Consider the following 20,842-nt stretch of genomic DNA (forward strand, 5'->3'; position numbering starts at 1 on the left):
CTCATCCATTAAGGTCATCCACTACGTTGTCTCTATACCGTCCCTTAAACTACTATTTGAGGGTCCCACTGTACTTTTTTACTCCATCCCTTAACTAAGGGACGGAACCTGCAACGCTCCGTCCCTTGACCGTCTCTTAACCGTCCCTTAAATTACTATTCATTCAATTTCATATTTTTATTTTTTTTGCAGCGCCGCAAGCTGACGGATTGCTGCAGTACATTTCTGCAGCGTCGTGTGGCTGGGACGGCCGACCCCGTCGAACCCTTCTCGGAAGAACTCTTCCCGGGCCGCCAAAGTATTCGCGATGTGGAGAAATAGCGGTTTCCTCATGCGGAAACGGCGACGGAAGTAGGTATCTCCCCAATTCGGGGTTATCGCAGAAATAGTCGCATACTAACCTTGCGGCGACTTCCTCCCGGTTACGGTGGATGTACGTCCGGGAGCGTCGTGGGGGCGGCGCGGCTTCCTCCGCCTCCCGACGTCGATCTTCTTCAAGTGATTGTTCCATTATTTGATGCATTTGCTCAAAAGGATTCATTAGTTTGAGTTGATTTGAGATGGAAATTGGAGTGGATATAGAGAGGATTTGAGAGGAATAGATGTGTGTTTGTGTGTGAAATGAGTATGAAATAGGAGTATTTATAGAGTAAAGAAATAAAAAAATAAAAAAAACTGAAAAACGGCAAAAAAAAAACGGTAACATTACCGTTTGAATTTTTTTTATTATTAAAATTCGAATTTAAAAAAAATTGAATTATTGCGTCATCGTGACGACGCCCACTCGCGGGCCAGCGAGTGGGCGTCACGCATGCATCGGGAGCTCGCCACGTCGCCTGGGCGCGTGGCGCGACGTCGCGTGGTCGCGGGCTACGGGACGACATGTAGACGCGCTAGGGACGGAACGCGTCGCTGCAACGCGTCCCGCGGCGGTTCTGTCCCTCCGGAACGAAACACGCGCCCGTCGCGGGACGCGTAGTCGATGCTCCAACTATTCATTCAATTTCATTTTTTATTTTTATTTCCAACAAATTCAATTAATAAAAACACAATTCATTAAATAAAATAAAATAAAATTACAACTTCAAATTCTAAAAAAATTTAAAAAACACATAATTAAAATCCTAAAAAAATATTAAAAATACATAATTTAATTTCTTCCGCGCACTCTACTGGTTGCCAAAGTTTGCCCAAATGTGCTCCATTAGATCATCTTGGAGTTGGGCGTGGGCGATAGAATCACGTGTCCTTGCCCGAATAGACAACCGATCTTGCATAGACAGATGCACTCCACTGGGACGGCCAACGGCGTCGAACCCTTCTTGGAAGAACTCTTCCCGGGCTGCCAATGTATTTGCGATGTGCAGAAATAGTTGTTTCCGCATGCGGAAACAGCGACGGAAGTAGGTCTCTCCCCATACCGGGTTATCACAGAAGTAGTCGCGTACTAACCTTGCGGCGGCTTCCTCCCGGTTACGATGGATGTAAGTCCGGGATCGTCGTTGGGGCGGCGCGACTTCCTCCACTTCCTTACGTCGATCATCTTCAAGCGATTCTTCCATTATTCGACGCATTTGCTCAAATGGATCCATGAATGGATTGAATTTGGGAGAAGAATAAAAGAAATGATTTGAGATGAAAATTGGAGAGGAAAGAGAGATGATTTGAGAAGAATAGATGTGTGTTTGTGTGTGTGAAAGATGAGTATTTATAGAATAAAAAAAAGAAACAAAAAATATTTTTTAAAATGACCGTTGAACGGTCATACTACCGTTTTTTAATTTTTAATATTTTTATTAAATTTGAATTTTAAAAAAAATAATTTATTGCTTCAGCGTGGCGAAGTCCACTCGCGGGCCGGTGAGTGGGCGTCACGCGTGGCGAGTTGGCGCGCTAGCCGTCTGGGTGAGCTAAATTATTATTAAAAAAATTATTTAATTTGGAAAAATTGTTTCTTTACTTGTATGAGCTAAAAAGGCCTAATCCTAAGATAAATTAATGTCTAGAAGCTAAATGTCGCAGAAACTTATCTTTCGAGCTGATCAGACGCACAAGAACCTAATTTTAACACGAAAGTAAAGAATAAATGAACTAATTTAAATGAGATACAAGTATAAATGCATATTAATTTGAGACGAGAACCTAATTTTAACACAATTAAAAGCACAATTGTAGAAGCCAAAATATTTATTTGTTTTGAACATCTCCAACCGTGTATGTTTTCATTTTCATTTTGTTTTTCCTCGTCACCTTTTTCAACTATATATAAACAAACATATTTTGCTTTTTAACAGTTACAATTTTAACTAAAAAAATAAGGTTTGACTTAATCCAAGTACAATAAGTATATTCAAATAAAAGCTAATAATCAGATAAATTCAATAAACGAGAGTGATACGTTTAAGCCTAGCATTATTGCAGAAAGAAGTTTGATTGAAGAAATTAGTTAATTAGGTAACGAATATAACACTCAAATCGTTAAGCTGATTCTCTTTATCCATAAGCCTCGAGTTTCGACGATTTCAATTTCATGACACTCGAAATCTTCCTCGACAGCATTGGCCCATCAAACACAAGAAACAGGCAACATAGCATTTATCACACACAACAAAACTGCTACAGCATTTCAACACCTCACTCTCACTCATTCATCTTCTTTATTTCTGAACAATCCGTCTCTCTCATTTCATCCCAACCTCCCGACATCCACCAGCTGGTAGAGGTCGCCCCGTCTTTGCTTCTCAAGCGGTAGGTTCGTTCTGGACAGTTAAAATCACACGTAAAAACTAATGCAGATGGTTGGTGTTATAAGAGAATGCTTGTCTCACCTCCGAAGATCAACTTGAGAATAATCGATTTCTGAGATGATTATCGCCTCATCATGTTCCGTTGTGGCCAGAACTTCACCAAACTGTCGAAACCAGACAAACAAATCTAAATAAGAACCAAAAAATGGTGGAGACTTGTTCTGTATAATAAGACAGACATATATCTCCTGAGTTGTAACCAAATATTTTCTTGCCATTACTGTCTCTCCACCCATAAACTTACCGGCCCGATCAGTGTAGAATGGCCCCACGCAATGTACCCAGCAGCAGCATCTCGAGCAGGTGAACAAGTTGCTATGTATAACTATCAAATTTTGTCGTTAGTAAACAATAGAGATTTACTTGATAACATAAAAAAGATACTAATGTATTTGTATTTTTCAGCAGCCCTTCTATTATTGCACATCCAACCATCACTAGATGATTTTTTGTCTTTGGTTCAACCATACTAATTAATTATTATTCGGAAGCATTGAAGGGAGACTCGTCTGATTAGAGTAATGATCCGTAGGGTCAGCGGCCATAATATACATGAATACAAGACATTTAAAAAACAATGACACTAACCTTGTCTTAATGTACAACGACCAAAACATATTCAAGATGTGAAGTGGTCATGGGGTTGGTCCCTACAGTGTCTGACAGTACTAGGATTAAATAAATCACTTTCAGTTCATGTAAGACATCATAGAACCGTCTTGTAGCATTCAATCCCCATACACGCACACAAAAACGAGAATACAATCATGCTGATAAAGGAAAAGGAGAGAGGAGTGATTGGGGTTGTTGGGATTACCTGGTTGTCGACAGCCCTGCACAGGAGTAACGCGATAGTGAGTAGTAACATCAAGAACTAATTCCAATAAATATGTGGTTGGCTGCAGATTTGCATTATTATTCGATATTTTTCAATCATAGAGCAAAATTATTTTCATCAATCTCACCTTGCCCTTTGCAATAGCTCCCAATGCAGGGGACCCGTGGTCATGTTGAATGCTCCCGGATAGCAAATCAATTGAGCACCTACACGATAAGAATATGATCGTCATAAGCAATAGTCAAGAATGAATAGCCCATGTATATAGTCAGAATCGTAGAAAGATATTACGAGATACTGAAGAAATTAGAAGAGGAGAGTTAATAGACCTCTTGCAGAATAGAGCATTGCTAGTTCTTGAAATCTAATGTCGTAGCAGATACCAATTCCGATTCGACCAACCTCTGCACATCGCAGGTACCATAACTAGTTAGTAAAGGAGTGTGAACAGAAAATAATGGAAATGAGCAATAAACGACCACTTCAAAAGCACCTCAACCAACAATACTTACATTTGTATGACTTAAAAGTTTTGGTGTTTGAAACATAGGACAATTAAATACTTGTCAACAACTACATGTGCACAACTGGCCTCGGTCTTTCATTATCAGAAACCAGCGTAAGCTTTGGTCTCAAATCTTTCTACTTAATGTACATCCAAACTCGGTCAAACCAGTTTATGATGAAAAATGTGGTTTCATCCATTAACTTACTCATTCTTGATTTTAGAATCTAGATGGAATAAAAGCCACTTTTTTTGTGACCAAAACAAATATACATCCACTAGTTACATGCTTGACTCCTATACAAATCGAGATGGCAAGACTCATAAAAGCAGTAGTTACAAATATCAAGTCAATCAGTAATGTATACCCGTGTCCACTACGGTGGGAGTCTCCCCAGCAGTAAGAGTGTTCGATTCCTTGAAGGTAATCTTTCCAGGAATGTCAATATCGAAAAGGTGTATCTGTCATCAAATGTAGTACATTGGAGAACTAGTTAAGAGAAATTAGTTTGATGTCTTATTTCAATTTATTACAATTTACTAGTACTACAAAACATGATATATATTGCGAAATGGCATGACATCCTGATACAATTGATACTTGGATTATGGATGAACGTTTATAATTTCTACAAAAACAATAGCAACAAAGTAAGCCTTTATCCGACCAATCCGAGAAATCACCTTACGGTGCTTAGCTTTCAGCTTTCCGTCAGGGCCATAGACACAACAGGTGTTGTACAACTTATCTCCGCACCGTTCAGGTATTGAACCTCCAATTAGCGTGATGTTAAGACGGCGAGCAATTTCAGATAACATTGCTGTTGATGGAGATGCATCAAAGCCAGCATCAATATCCTCAGCATACACTGGAAAGCTATCATTTGAATATGGGCTGTTCCATATTTCCTGATGAAAGAATGCACATATTAAACCTTATGCTGTAGTGCAGGAAATAAAACACTCAACACAAATGAACGACATTCACTATGGTGGCCTACACTCTAAACCCGCAACTTAGAAATTAGGAAGCCACATTATAGTCAGTATATGCCCTCTCCTTTGTCATACTCATCATTGCACATTTGTTTCTACGAGCAACCTACTGAAAACTCAGTACGTTTCCTTCATATATCTGTTGCAAGCACTCAAATGCACCCCTCACCATCCCCCCTCCCCTCCAACAAAAGAAACAAGAATACCCCCAAAACAAGAATAAAGGCACCAAATGTTTAGATTATCGCTGATATTCTTTTCAGCTATCAACTTCTGCAAAGCAAGACAAAAAATAACATTTCAATCACAAACCTCCCAATCCACCAAGTAAGCTACCGTAAAGGGCCATCATGATCATGATTTGCAGTAGCAATTTCAAATGCACCAAATGAGTAAAACGACATTACCAAACAAAGCAACCTGAGTTACGAAAGAAATGGGCTTACGGGCAACAGAACAAGCTTTGCCCCCTTTTCAGCAGCCTCCTCTATTGCAGTCCGCGCATGCAGAATGTTTCTCTCTTTATCAGCAGTCACACTTAACTGACATATACCAATCTTAAACTGCACCCACGACAATCAGAAATTCACAAAAATCACACAAAATCATCTACTTTAAACTCACTAAACAATACCAAATCCCCACTTCCCCAGTTAATTTAGAAAAGATCATCTAATTTTCCTACCAATTAAGCTATCTAAAATCCCCACCTCCCAAAAACCTACCAATTCAACAATAACAAATTCCCAGTTTCCCAACCAATTGAGAAAAAGATTTAATTTTTATCACCAAGTAATATATCCACCATAAAACCCACACATTAATCACAAATAGAAGAAAAACCCAGCACACAAAACCTCAGAAACCTATCAACTATAAATTCACTCAACAATAAAAACACCACTTTCCCAATTAATTTATAAAAAGATTCAATTTTTACTACCAATTAAGCACTCTACAAGAATATCCTCACACAAACTACAAGGAGAAGAAAATCCCCCAAAGAGGGAGTAGTACCTTGGTGATGGGAGGAGTGGGCGCCAGCAGAGCTGGGGGCACTCTAGCCTTCTCTGGGTAGAAAGAGGCGGCCATGGATGAGATTGAGACCGACGATGTGACTGTTGTGCGAGTTGGACTTGCGCTTTGAGTAGGAGTACGGTAAAATCGACGATGGAGAAGATGGGAGGTCGCAGTGCGTACAGAGGATTGACGAGTGAGAAAAGTGAGACTTGATGACAAACCCAATACTCCTCTCATTTTTCTCTGTCGTTTTTTCTTTTTCCAATGTACTAACTGAGTAATTACTTCAGATAAATTCAGTTGAATTCAATTTGCTTGAAATGATTTTCAATTTCAAATTCAGATATGTATCTAAGTAGACATAAAAATTTTAATTGAATAATGGAAATTTAATTGAATTCGATTTGCTTGAAATGATTTTCAATCAAAGTTTTCAGTTTCAAATTCAGATATGTATCTAATTATACATAAAATTTACAATTGAATAATGGACTACTACTACTTTATATACCAAATTTTATGGAATATATTATAAATATTGAAATTGTAAATATTCCCTTAATTTTTTAGAATTGGGATACAAACGAAAATATAATACTACCATAATGGAAGATTTGAGTATTTATAAGAAAAAGGAATATTTTATTATAGAGGAAAAATGGGCCACATAATTTATACTTGCTGAAAAATATAAGTAATCTATTTTATAATTTAAAAACACAACATGGAAGTATAAACCAACCATCTTTTATAGTACTACTCTACTAATCTAAGCAATAAATTTCATAACCATGTACTTGAGACTTAACATGTCCCATAAAATCTCAAACTTTAAATCTAATTTTGTTCATAGGTGTCTTCGTATGCATATCCACATGTGGCACTCTGTGAACTGAATAATTATAAGCCCTAAAAAACCATTAACAAATAGGTTTAAGCCATTCTTATTTTAAACTCAAAGTATGACATTTAAACTTACTTTGTCTTTAATCGCACGTCAGGCAGCAATAATTAGAGCATCTTCTTATTAAAAAACTGCCTCCACAGTTATCAATTAAGCCCACTAATGACTTTATATTAATTAATTAATGAACTAATCAACCTTAGTTTATCTCTTTTCAATAGACAATAGGTGAATGCCAGTCATTATTTACCCGGTTTGATCTGGCAACAGCAGTGAATCCACATTTATACAAGTAATGGAAAACATTTCAATTTATCCTCAATAAAAAAAGATTAAATAAGGGAAAAACATAAATTTCAGTTAGGATATGAAATCGGGAAAAGATGATCCATGTGCCACAGAGTGTGGATGTCAACTAATTTTCAAAATATAATATGGAGGCAACTTTTGTATTAAAACAAAAAGTTTGTAGCTTTAGGCATATGATCTGTCCCAAAAGAAATAGTTTAATGACAATAATAGGAGTCGGAATCTTATTAAATATAAAGATTGCCCATTTCAAGAATCTTAAGAGTGGAAAAAGAATGTGATGAGGTGTTGCATATGTCGAATAAACAAACTTAAAAAATGAATCTTTTTTCGGGGGAGTTAAAGATTGAATCTTGAAAGGTGGTTGATTTTTTTTTTTGTGGGCTACTATTTGAAATAATCAGTGGGGTTATTTTTTGTGTATATTTTTTCAGTTTGTTTGCATCAGAACTAAATATGGGCTTTTGTCAATGACAAACGAGGATGTTTGTATGTTCTCCGCGACTGTGAGACGTGTGTACAAAGGGGCAGTTTTTTTAATTTTGTTTTTTCTTATATGTATGTATGTGTGCGTTGCTTTCCTTCTATTTTCTTTGTTTCTTTCATTGTAGTTGTAAAGGATCAATTGCCTAGTTTTGGGAAATATGCTTTTGTTTTGGTAGAGTTGAGGTTTCTACCTTCTACGTCTGGCCTTAGTATGTTTGTGTAAAGTTCTGACTTTTTTCCATGAAGTTGAAGTTGAAGTTGAAGTTTTGTTAAGAAGCAATGAGATTTTTTCCTATTTCATGGTGAATTTTCTTGAGTTTTGACTTTTGAGCTGCTGAAATTCAAATTTTTTTGGATTTCTCGAGTTGATTAAGTGCTAAACGAGTAAATACTGTCAAATAAACTGAAATCTCAAGCCCTTCTGTATAAAATCTACCTCAAATTTGTGAAATTAGCCTAAATTTTATCAAGGTTTGTTTCGGAGCTACAAAAGTTGTTGAACAACAGTTAGTTAAGAACTAAATTACACTTCGAAACCTGTTTATTGACAGTGTGTTTTCTCTAGAATTCTGTGTTTTTGAGCCAATCCTATTAGGAATTACCTTGAATTTCTATATTTCTATTTCATACCTGCTGATAAAATTAATGGCTTCTTCTCTTCAAAACAGGTACTAGTAAAAGATTTAACCAGTGTGTATAGTTGTTGATCTTGTCTCCAACTTGGCATAAAAAAAGGAGCATAAAAGGTTTGTAGGATGCAAACCTTATCCATCAGAGACACCACTGCTGACTCGCTCCCAACGTTGTTCGCTACCCGAACACCTATGTGGTTCTCCAACAAACAGCCCGTCTCCAAGAGCGTAGAAACCACAAAAGACTGCAGTTATTACCATCTGAAGCTGTCCGAGCCACAGTGCCAAGACCAGGATTCTTCCTCAACTCTGTCCACGGATCAGTCTCATCATGAAGGGTCTACTTCAGCTGGAAGTGACGTGCAGATGTCATCTCAGCTCGGTAACAATTGCTTGATATCCATTGGTGTTGTTGATAATTGCAACAATGTGTGAACTTCAAAGTGCATTTCTATTCATTTTATAGCCTAAATAAGTTGCTGTCTTCCTTGCCTATGAGATCGAGTGTGGAAAACATAGCTTACCAGTTGTTACACAGTCTCTTTGCGATGTAACCTCTCCATAACAAGCAAATGACTACTCGGGGGCTACTCATAACAACCAGCTTTGGCAGATCTCCACGTGCCCTTCTTCTGCTGCAATGTGAAGAGGAGGGGATGATGATTTTTGAGAGTCTTGAGCACCTCTTCAACAATGGATGCATAGCTGCAATGTGTAGAAGATTTCTTGAAAATGGAAACGAGACACCATGAACATCAGCATATCGTAGAGTTTCAGTTTCTTTTCTACTACTTCCACTCACCATTCTTTCCCAATTGCTTCTCCTTTTCTTATCATCTTATGATCCATGTACACACACACACACACTCATCTTAATTATAAGTCAGTATAGATATCCCAAACCCTCTGTACAACCTGCCCGAACAATCTTCCTAAACGCCTCTATCCCACCGCTATACTTGTTACAATCACTAACACCTCCCTGCACCATTAACCTCTGGCTCACCACATCAATTGGAGTCCAAACCAACTGAGCACCCATGGTCCAGCAGCAGCATTCGCTATGCCCGAAGCTGACGCCTCGGATAACCCTAGACGGACGCTAGCAACATTGCCTACATTACTCTTGGTAACCTCAAGAGCACCCATCTTAAGAGAACGTGAAGTCCCCAAACCGCGGTAGAAACCTCTCCACCCCTCGCTCCTCAAGATCGAGGCCGCCATTTTGAAGCATGGGCAAATGGGAGAAAGGGACACGTGTCGGTTATTGTTTCCAGAATAGAGAGCAAATTCAATTGTTTATAAAATTAAGAGATTTCATTTTCTTAACTAATAGGATAGGAGTACTATAATCAGATTAATTAAACATTTAATTTATAGATTTTTAGTTCTTTATGTGGATGGTAGATAGCACACAATAGGAAAAATTATTTTGAACATCTGAATTAAATTAGTCATTTATTGAACAAAATCAGTATTCCCTCCGTCCCGGACTACTTGCACTTATTTCCTTTCTGGGCGTCCCAAGTTATTTGCACTCTTTCCATTTTTAGTAAAAATTATCACCTACAGCCGCAATTGTTGACTTTGTTATACACTCATTCCTTAATCTCCGTGCCGAAAAGGAAATGTGCGAGTAGTCCGGGACGGAGGGAGTATATCGCTATAGATTGGGCCAATCAAAATTGGGTTAATCTTATTAATTAGGCCTTGTCGTCTAATCCATAATCCATAATCCATATGTTGAATTAAACATTGTTACACATATATGGAAGATTGAGAATAAAAAAGTTGAACGATTGGTCTGAAACACAAATTAGAAGACAATGTCAATCCATACAGATTTAATTCATCCGCAACAAAATTTGATACAACGTCTCAGAAATCGATTCAAAACTTAAGTTTTTGATAATTGCAACATTAAATTTGAAGAGCGATCTCATTTGTCATTTGTGTTTTATCACAGCGATCCCTCGGTTGATCTCCTCCTCAAGGATGAACGCAATCCATTGATAGAAAGGTAGAGCAGTAACAACATAACAAAGAAGAAGAAAACAGAGACGACCGAGGCAACAATATACCCAAGCGACTGCTCTTCATTGGGCGTGGTCATGATCAGGGACGCCCCGTACCCCACCCCAAGCGACGTCAGCGACAGCCACATCGCCGTCGTCGCCACCACCAGGAAAAAGAACTGCTCCAGCGGCAGCCCTGTCGTGATCAGCATGATCGTCACCAGAGCCGACACGAAAGCCGTGGTGTTGGCATTCACAAAGTGCCTATACATTTTGGGATGAGTAGATGCCATCACAGCTTGCCCCGCTCTGTGGGATGACGTGTTGTCCTGCCACACCCCACCCGGGGGGCTGATCGCCGCCTGGAAGGCCATGGTGGCGATCAGGACCACCACCACCATTGTGATGTCGGTCATCTTTGGGAGGATTCCCAGCAGTGTTGAGTGATCTGATAAACTGCTCAAGCTTCTTTTCATTTCTCCATAGGTGATGTCATCTCTAGGGCTCTCTTTCAAGATATCCAATGCTGTTTTGCCCATTGCATTTGTTGTCTCCTTGTCTAGTTTAGTGGTTCGCACCAAGTATCTTATCATCTGACATTTTTCCATACAACTACTTGTCAACATACCAAAATTTGACCATGTGCCCTACCTGAAATATTATGTATAGCATGCAATTATCTTCTTTATTTACTTAGAAGACCAAGTCAAAACATCTAACCAATTTAAACTGTATGTGCTTTCAACAAACATACTGTATATTAAAACCAATTATAAAATTATCAAAAGATGGACTATGTTATTAAAATTAACAAGCACATGCTAATATTTAGACTTGGACTAAAAAGATGAGACAAGTTGTTCTTTTTTAAAAACATATGGCCCACGGATACTTATTCAGAGCATACAATATTGCAACTTGTTATCTAACCAATGAGTCAAAGTGAAGAAAAGATAAAAAAAATGGTTGGTGCATAATTACCTCAAGCTGATTGCACCTAACACCCAAATGCAGAAGTGTCTCTCCATCATCATCCTTGGCACACACAAGCTCCCCCAGCCTCTCCACCAACACCTTCAACGCACTAAGCTGACCGTGCTTCACACACAAATGCAGCACGGTCTGCCCGCGACGCAGCCTCTCCAAACCCGGAGACGGATCCACTTGGATCAGCTCATCCAAGATCTCCACACGCCCAGCCATGGCCGCAGCATGAATCGGGTTCATATCATGACTGTCTCGCCACCAGCACGTCTCGGGCGCCACCAACACCAATCTCTTTACAATCTCCACATTCCCTTCCTCTACCGCGATGTGGAGAGGCGACAGTTTTTGGGAGTCTAGGATTCGAGCTAGCCTCGGATTGATCTCAAGCACCTCATCAACTATGGTGATGTGCCCATGAGTGATGGCTATGTGTAACAGAGTTCTTGAAAATGGGAATGAAGTTGCTTCCACGAGATATGGATCCTGTTGGAACACTTGTCTTAGTGATGCTAAATCGCCCTTTGTTGTAGCATCGTGTACTCTTCTTTCTGAAGCCATATTCTTTGCACTTCAATACCAAGAATCAAGTATTACTAGTATTAATTAATTAAGGTTACATCTAGGCGTTAGGACAAACAAATGAGATGGGGATTGGTAAGACAAGCTGGCATTGTTTGAAAATTAGGTTGATCTAGAACAAGATTCATATACTTCTACTATATTTTATTCAATTATCAAAACTTCTTCACAGGAACGGGTCCATTCCGGAGGTGGTTTCTTTATTCAAATAAAAATGTAAGGAGAAAAATAAGAAAAAAAAAACTACTTAGCGTACCTGATACGAGGGTACTCGTATCGGTCCCGGCAGCGCGAGGTTGCCGGAGAAGGGTTAGGTTCGTTCGCGGGATCCTCCCGTCGAGCAGCCTAGGGTTCTCGGTCAATTAAGGTTTGACGAGATGAACTTGCGGAAAAATAAAGTACGAAAAGATAAAAGAACGATAAAAGATAAATTGATTTGATATTTCTCCGATGATTCAAATGAATAACAATGTCCATTATTTATAATAGTGGATACCCTAACTTAACGAACAAGAAAATAATCCTAATAAATATGAAAAGATATGGTAAATCAATAACTAACTAAATAATATAGATATAGGGATAATCCTTAGAAATATGCTCGTATCAACCCCCCACGGTTAAAATTCACCTTGCCCTCAAGGTGGAAACCAAGAAGCAACAACGAGCATCGCGTATCCCCTCCTGGATCAAATGCAAAAGATTGCTCTGTCCAATTATAATAGCCACTTGTCACTGTCTTAGCATGAATGCATATATTATGACGGATATCATCAGCAAGTACAACATCAGTGACCACGATACCGGGGCAGCACGACAGAGAGATCGCGGCTGGTGGGACTGGGTCGTCGTCTAACACTTTCCCCTCTTCTGCAATCTTGAATTTCTTATATATCTCTGCATCGTGCATCTCCTTCTTCAGCCCGCGACTCACGCTCATAGATGAGATGACCATAGCGATGTCGAGAACTTTCAAGGAGACGTGCCCAACGCCATCTTTGTCCAACAAACGTTGTCCTCCCATAATTTGGTTATGGGGAAACACTTGCAGAGCAGATCTCGGGAGTACCATGTTGTCCCTCAACATCTCATGTGCCTCGTCTTGAGATCCTTCACTCTGTTCAATTTCATCGCTCACATCCACCCCGACAGCAGTGTTGATGGCAACATCGGTGATGCTGTTGGGAACATCGTGAATGTCTTTGAGAACATCCACACTCAATACCATCGTGAAAGTGTTATCAATCTCCTCAGTTATATTTTCATCATCAGTGTTCTCCTCAAACCAAGCGGTCATACGGGCGAGCAGGGCGGCTTGGTCCAATCTATACACACGTAACTTCTCGTTGTAATCGTTTAATGCGGCTAGTTGAGCAGGGGAGAACGATCGAGCCATGAGGTCAGGATTATTGGGGTCAGAACCCTGGTATGTCGCTTCACCATAGGTACGGGCCGTGAGGCGGGGACTGATCATAGGTCGAAGAACTTTGTTGCATGCGCCCCCATGGCGGGTCCCAGCAAGTGGGCTGTCGGGTCTGGTAGGGTTGATATTGTGCGTGGAGGTGCCTATCATGTGGATAGGATTGTTGCAGATCTAACGATCCAATCGGATGGTGTGGTGGCTGATATATGGGCTGCGATGGGTGGTGGTGTGGTGGCTGATATATGGGCTGCGATGGGTGGTGGGCGAATTGCGGCTGACGGTAGTCGAATTGGTGATGGTAATAGGCAGCATAGGTAGATGATGACATGATGGAGGTAATTCGGAGGAAGAGATCAGATGAAAGCACCAGATGATACGAGGGTACTCGTATCGGTCCCGGCAACGCGAGGTTGCCGGAGAAGGGTTAGGTTCGTTCGCGGGATCCTCTCGTCGAGCAGCCTAGGGTTCTCGGTCAATTAAGGTTTGACGAGATAAACTTGCGGAAAATAAAGTATGAAAAGATAAAAGAACGATAAAAGATAAATTGATTTGATATTTCTCCGATGATTCAAATGAATAACAATGTCCACTATTTATAATAGTGGATACCCTAACTTAACGAACAAGAAAATAATCCTAATAAATATGAAAAGATATGGTAAATCAATAACTAACTAAATAATATAGATATGAGGATAATCTCTAGAAATATGCTCGTATCAGTACCTTATAAAGATGTAAAATCATATGAATTGTTCTTGGTAATTACTCCCTCCATCTCGATTAATTATCTTATTTTTGACGCAGTATAGAGTAAAATCATATGAATTGTTCTTGATTAGCGTTCCCGGCTAATCTCTTTCGTGTATTTTTATAGAAAGTAAAATTTTTTACATCTTATTAAAAGTTCAAGGAATTGTTTGTGACTTTAAATATGTGTTATACAGCCGATCAACTGATAGTCTGTGAATGTGCGGGTTACACTGTGTGATGGTTCTCTATAACTGCTTGTCTATTTTCTAGAACCATACATATCGTTTACATCTCATTTTTGAATGAAAGTAATTTATGTACATTTGACTGTATATTTTAATTAAATTTAATAAGTATTCACCAGTGTTTAATTTAAGCTTATTATTTTTCATTAAAGTTTATAAAATAGTGTATAATACTAAGATTTTAACTAGAACGGATGCACTATGCTTCTCAATATTTGGGAGTGCTCCTCTTTATATACTCCATCTGTACGTCATTAGGAGTCTTATTTATAAGCGGCACGAGTTGTAAGAAATGTTAAAAAAAGTTGGTAGAAAAAATTAGTGGAATAGGGGACCCACTTGTATATATTAATTTTAAATGAAGTGTGAATGAAATGAGTTAATGGAAGGTGAGACCCTATTATAATTTATGGTAAAAGTGAACCGGGACTCCTATTCACGGACGGACTAAAATGGAAAAACGGGACTCCTATTCGCGGACAGAGAGAGTATTTATTTTCATAACACAAATTCTTATGTGTTTCTATTTTTGCTTCATCCACCAATTCATATGTGTTTCTATTTTTCTTCTTCTAATAAAATACTAGAATTTTAGGCATTTTATTAGTTTGAACATCTTTTAAGTCCTTCTAAACCGTACGAGATACAGGGCGTGTTTGCGATGAGTTTGTGAGTTCCTTGTATGTTCTCTAATTACTCTAGACTATATTGATCAGTATGTTGCATTTAAAACCATGCCATAATATATTACTCTTATTATGCTAGCTGCAATTTGATTGACTAATATTATTGTAGACATAAGTCGTCATAATAGATGATAATTAAATATAAATGGTTATGTAGCCATAAACAACGAGCATAACTATGTCTAGTGTTTATAGAGTATTTAAAACTAGCAAGGTCATCTTCATACACAATACATCAAACTCACATGAGAAACACAGCATATTACGCACCTCAAGTTGATGCACCTATATAACAACCAATTACACTAGCTAGTGTCTCCCCATAATTATATATCCTTGGCAGTCGGCACACAACCTCGATCTCCCATGGCTCACACAGCAATGCAGCCTCTCCTATATAGCTCAACGATTGCGTCTCAGACATCCACAGCCCTCCAAACATCGGAAAATCCGATAGAGGACACGTTGGCCCCAAGCACCGGATGTAAGACCTTCCTTACGCTGTGGCTTTGCCTTCCAGTAGAAGTACAACCTTTTTACCTTGGTACACGGAATTATGACTGCACACATGACACAAATAAACACCATGTATATTGTGGCATCAGTAGTGTCAAGTGGTTTTCCTTCGGTGTTGGGAGTGATCGCCATTTTTGATGCTCCATAGCTCCATGCAATAGAACTCATTGACAACGCCCCAGCAAACATGGCGATAACATAGAAAGAGTTGTACACCAATGGCAACCCAGTGACCATCAGGAAAATAGTGATGAGGGATGCAATGAATGCTATGGTGTTAGATGTCATCAAATAATTGAATATTGTGGGATGAGTATGCGCCATTATGGCATCTCCGGCCTTGTGTGGTAACATGTCATCCTGATACACGCCGCCAGGTGGGTTGACCGTGGTTTGGAATGCCACCGTTGCTATCAGGACTGCCACCACCATTATGGCGTCGGTCAACTGGGGATACACACTATTCGAACTTGATGGATCTTTTACACTTGACAAAATTCTTCTGATTTCCGAATACCTACTACTTGTGCTTGGAGGGTTCTCATCCAAGATTTCAAGTGGTGTTTTGCTCATTGAATTCTTTGTTAGCCTCTTTATTTTCTTGCTTTCCACTAAATATTTTATAGTCTGAAATTTTGATAAATCATCAATTAATTAGACATTAAACTAATTAAAATGAATAAGACAAAAAAAGAAGAAGATGCTACCTCAAGTTGATTAGACCTTACAGCCAAATGCAATATCGTCTCTCCATTCTCATCAACTGCATCCACAAGCTCTCCCAGCCTCTCCACCAAAACCTTCAACACCACAAGCTGACCGTGTTTCACGCACAGGTGCAACATAGTCCCTCCGCAACGCAGTCTCTCCATAGCAGGCAAAGGACTCTCTTGAAGGAGAAATTCTATAATCTCAACATGACCTTTCATGGCTGCAATATGAAGCGGGTTCATATCATGACCGTCTCTCCACCAGCAAGCCTCGGGGGCTACTGATAACAACTTTTGGCAGATGTTGATGTGCCCTTCCTCTGCTGCAATGTGAAGAGGCGATGTTTTTTGGGTGTCTGAAATCCGCGCTAGCCTCGGATTAAGCTTCAACACTTGTTCAACAATCGGTGTTTGTCCGTGAATCGTTGCTATGGGTAGAATATTTCTTGAACATGGATATGGGACTCCATGAACAAGATATGGATCTTCTTCAACTAGTTTTACAAGTGTGGTGACATCCCCTTTTGATGCAGCATCATAGAGTTTCTTTTCTACTGCTTCACTCACCATTCTTTCCCACTAATGATTGATGCTTTCTTTCTTTCTTCTTGTTACTATTACACAATTGATCGATGTACATATATATTTATTACACACAAGATATTTTAATATAAGAGATGTTATTCTTCACGTAATTTCAAGGTTATCCACAAATGTTCGTTGTATATTTATTCGCAGAGGACCACTTATGATAAGGTTGAGTCCGAAGAAAATTCTACAGAGCTAATTTCCTCACAACTTCACCAATGTGAACAAAAATACCTTATGGTATTAACGTCGACTCATAAGAAAAGTCTACTTGTGAGGGAGGTGTAGCACCGTGCAAACAAATAGTTACTGTTTCATTTCTCTAGTATAAGTTGACACTTTCTATTTAGCAAATAGTATAGTTATACATGGCACTTTTCTTTATGATAATTGATATTTGAGGATGCTCACACATTCATAAAAAAGAGTTTCAATAAAACATTTGAAATAATAAAATTATAGTAATGATATAATTCTAAAACATATACATATTGAAGTAACCGGTAACCAGTAACTAGTATTTGGATGTTGATGTGGGGAGAGAGAGAGAGAGATTAGTATTTAGCATTTAAAATTATGGCATAATTAATTGACTTATTTTGCAATATAATATACATAATTTGTTCTAGATCATAATTAAATGACAAGAGTCGGAAAAGGAAATTATGCAAAAATTTTCAGAAGACCTAAACAGAAGTAATTGGAATCTTTATGTATAAAGAAATGGTCAACATTTTTAGGTGTCAAAGTAGCTATTATCCGTGGATGGAGAGGTAGAAAGAGAAGTAAGAAACACATTGTATTAAGATAGAGCAAAAATAGTTGATTATATTAAAAAAGAGGATTACATGCTATCTTACATAAACCCTATTAATTTGTTTGGATTTGTAGTTTTGTCTTCCGATTTGAACTTTGTTTTCTTCCACTTAAGGCCATATATCCCCAAGTTCTCCAAACGTCATAGGGAAATCCAATATTTGATGCGTTCTAGTAGAGGACTGATTTTCCAGCCGACGTGGTTTTCTCTTCCAGACCGAGAACCACTCTAATACATTGCATAATAAAATTATGACTAATTAATCCGGTTAAAGACATCCAAAAACATGCTATATATCAAAGTAGTGGATCGTCATTCTTGATGCTAAGCAACTTACCGTGATATCGAAAATGGAAAGACGGTAAATCGATGGCCATCCAGACATGATGAACAAAATTGAGACGAGGGATGAAATGAATGGGTATGGTGTTGAAATCTATCAACCTTTTGAAAATATTTGGAATGCGACCACCATCATCATGTCGGTCATTGGAGGTAAGACAAAATGGAAGAATGATGGCCCAGGCATTCTTAACAAGATTCTCCGGAGTTCCAAATGACTCGACCGGTGCATCGCCCATGGAATTCCGTATTGTCTTCCTTATTTTGTAGTCTGAGATTTTGATAACATAATTAATACCATCACCCATTGTATTACCTCCGTCCACTACAATGCAAAATTGATAAAGTAATATATAGAGAAAGAAAACAAGACTATTTTTTTATGAATGGTGGTAGAAATCGAAGAAATGTTACCTCAAGTTGATTGCGCCAAATGCAACATTGTCTCCCCGTTTTCATCAGTTTCCTCCGCAAGCTCTCCACCAGAACCTTTAATGTGCTAAGTTGATCGTGTTTCACGCAAGGGGCTCTCTCTAAGGAAATATTCCACGAAAGACCAAGAACATCCGACGAGAGGCCGACGAAGAGAGAGAGAGAGAGAGAGCAAATCCGACTCAGGCAAGGAAAGACAGACCGCGAAGGAACGCTTCTCGGCCCTTGAATTTCAAGGATTTCACGTCATATTAGGATTAGATTTTATCATCTTTTATTTATTTGTTTTTCGTTATTTTTGGAACAATTACATAGTTTAGTTTATTAAATCTTTTCGGCTTTTCTTCTTGATTCTTTCCCGAATCGTAAGAGTCAAATCAAGCAGGGTCCGAACTCTATATAAAGAGTTCATTAGAGAGTAAAAAAAAACCATTCAAGAATAAAGAAATAAAAATCTTTTCTTGAAATCTTCAATTTTCGAAACCCTAGTTGATACAACTAGGTTTTCTCTGTCGTGTTCTTCGTTTTCGCTTGCTCTAATCTTTTCGATAGGATTCAAGTCCTATCACTGCTCCCCCTCTCCATCTTCTCTCGTCGATGGAAAAATGATCAAGATTAAATTTTTTCTAATCTTTCTTTTGGGAAGAAATGATGATGATGATGGTGACGACAATTTTGGGCTTTTGATTTAGTATAATTTATTTTTATTATTTATAGATTGTAGAATTAATAGTTTCCAAGTGTTGATTGCTTCTTTATTTTGAGAATTTGAGAATTGTTTATTAATACATGCCGGTTCCATAAGATATAATTATACTAGTATGATTTAGCTAGATAATTAATTAATAGTACGTTTTATTTCTTTAACTAGTTAATTAATTAATACTGACTCATAGTTTATAAAAAAATTTATTACTATTTGATTTGATTATATAATTAATCATTATATATTTAATTATTCAATTAGTAAATTAATTCATAATTCATTATATCAAATTAATCTAAACTAATATTCCTAATTTTGTTATTAATTTTACTAACTAAAATTATCTTTTATATAAAATTATCAGTTGCAAGATCGTGCTGCACCCACTTCTTCCTCTTCCACGACAGATGCAACTTCCTCACAACAACGTACGCCGACAACACACCAAACACGTTCGTGGCCACCGTCCCGACTGTCACAGCCACGAGATTCCCCTTGCTGTCCGAAGTGATCGCCAACAGCGCCACCCTGTAGCTGATGGAGATAGCCGTGACGGCTACCCACATGGCGTACATGGCGGACGCCATGAAAAAGAAGTGCTTGGTTGGGAGCCCCGTGGTGACGAGGAGGATGGTGATGATGGAAGACACAAAGGCCGTGGTGTTGGCGTGCACCATGCGTCTGTATTTCGCGGGATGGGTGGATGCCAGCACTGCCTCGCCTGCCCTGTGGGACGGCGTGTCTTCTAGCCACACACCTCCCGGGGGGCTGAGCCCGCCCTGGAAGGCCATGGTGGCGATCAGGACCACCACTACCATTGTCACATCCGTCATCTTCGGAAGGACTTCGAAGAATGACTCGTTCATCAAATTTGTTAATTGATTTCTCATCGTTGAGTATGTGGCGGCGGTGGTAGTTCTTGGAGGACTCTCGTTCAAGATTTGGAGGGCTGTTTTGCCCATCGAGTTTCGTGTTTGCTACTCTACGCTTTTGTTGTCCACCAAGTATTTTATAGTCTGAAACGGAATAATCTTAACCTTCAATATTTCGATTGAATTTGAAATTGAGATTTTTAACGGTCAATATTCGATTAGGGTTTTGTGATAAAAGAGTTGGTGTATGATTACCTCAAGGTGATTGCACCTAACAACCAAATGCAATATTGTCTCCCCATCATCATTGTCACGACTGCCCTTTAGGGTTAATAAATACGGACGGTCGTGATTAAAAGAACTTAATAAACACGCGTAGAAAACTAGGGTTTCAATAAAGAGTTTGACCAATAATTAATATTTTTAAAAAAACGACCACAGGTTCGGCATTATTCAAAAGATATCAAGTTTTCAAATATCCAAATAATTAGGTTCAAAGCTAAATAAATGATGAGAAAAAAACAATGTCTCAACGGAAGCGTTCAAGAGAAAGAGTGCCGTCATTTGTGGAGACACAACGACACTCGTAGTTCAAAGATAACCAAATAATACTTCAATTTTAATTGCTCAACACCACCAATTGCTCGTCGCCGCTCAACCTGCACATAAGGAAA

The 20,842-nt window shown here is 38.7% G+C and overlaps 4 protein-coding genes across 4 annotated transcripts; all 4 read right to left on the reverse strand.

Moving 5' to 3' along the window:
* Positions 1–2,415: 2,415 nt before the first annotated feature.
* On the reverse strand, positions 2,416–6,428 carry LOC121811666 (omega-amidase, chloroplastic-like). The gene is made up of 10 exons (XM_042212561.1): positions 6,164–6,428; positions 5,593–5,709; positions 4,835–5,059; positions 4,519–4,612; positions 3,975–4,049; positions 3,773–3,851; positions 3,625–3,640; positions 3,052–3,132; positions 2,829–2,911; positions 2,416–2,759 (listed from the first exon to the last, which is right to left on the reverse strand). Exons 1-10 carry the CDS (start codon positions 6,401–6,403, stop codon positions 2,687–2,689), a joined length of 1,083 nt encoding a protein of 360 aa, XP_042068495.1. The 5' UTR covers positions 6,404–6,428; the 3' UTR covers positions 2,416–2,686.
* Positions 6,429–10,313: 3,885 nt separating this feature from the next.
* On the reverse strand, positions 10,314–12,162 carry LOC121811173 (ankyrin repeat-containing protein At2g01680-like). The gene is made up of 2 exons (XM_042211973.1): positions 11,494–12,162; positions 10,314–11,105 (listed from the first exon to the last, which is right to left on the reverse strand). The coding sequence occupies exons 1-2, from the start codon at positions 12,055–12,057 to the stop codon at positions 10,458–10,460; spliced, it is 1,212 nt and encodes a 403-aa protein (XP_042067907.1). The 5' UTR covers positions 12,058–12,162; the 3' UTR covers positions 10,314–10,457.
* A 3,142-nt stretch (positions 12,163–15,304) lies between these two features.
* LOC121810266 (ankyrin repeat-containing protein ITN1-like) lies at positions 15,305–17,038 on the reverse strand. The gene is made up of 2 exons (XM_042211041.1): positions 16,409–17,038; positions 15,305–16,328 (listed from the first exon to the last, which is right to left on the reverse strand). The coding sequence occupies exons 1-2, from the start codon at positions 16,979–16,981 to the stop codon at positions 15,588–15,590; spliced, it is 1,314 nt and encodes a 437-aa protein (XP_042066975.1). The 5' UTR covers positions 16,982–17,038; the 3' UTR covers positions 15,305–15,587.
* Positions 17,039–19,643: 2,605 nt separating this feature from the next.
* Positions 19,644–20,258, reverse strand: LOC121741623. Its single transcript, XM_042134474.1, has one exon. The coding sequence runs from the start codon at positions 20,256–20,258 to the stop codon at positions 19,644–19,646; it is 615 nt and encodes a 204-aa protein (XP_041990408.1).
* Between the last annotated feature and the right edge of the window lie 584 nt (positions 20,259–20,842).

Source organism: Salvia splendens, chromosome 7 (assembly GCF_004379255.2).
Source record: "Salvia splendens isolate huo1 chromosome 7, SspV2, whole genome shotgun sequence".
Lineage (NCBI taxonomy): Eukaryota > Viridiplantae > Streptophyta > Magnoliopsida > Lamiales > Lamiaceae > Salvia > Salvia splendens.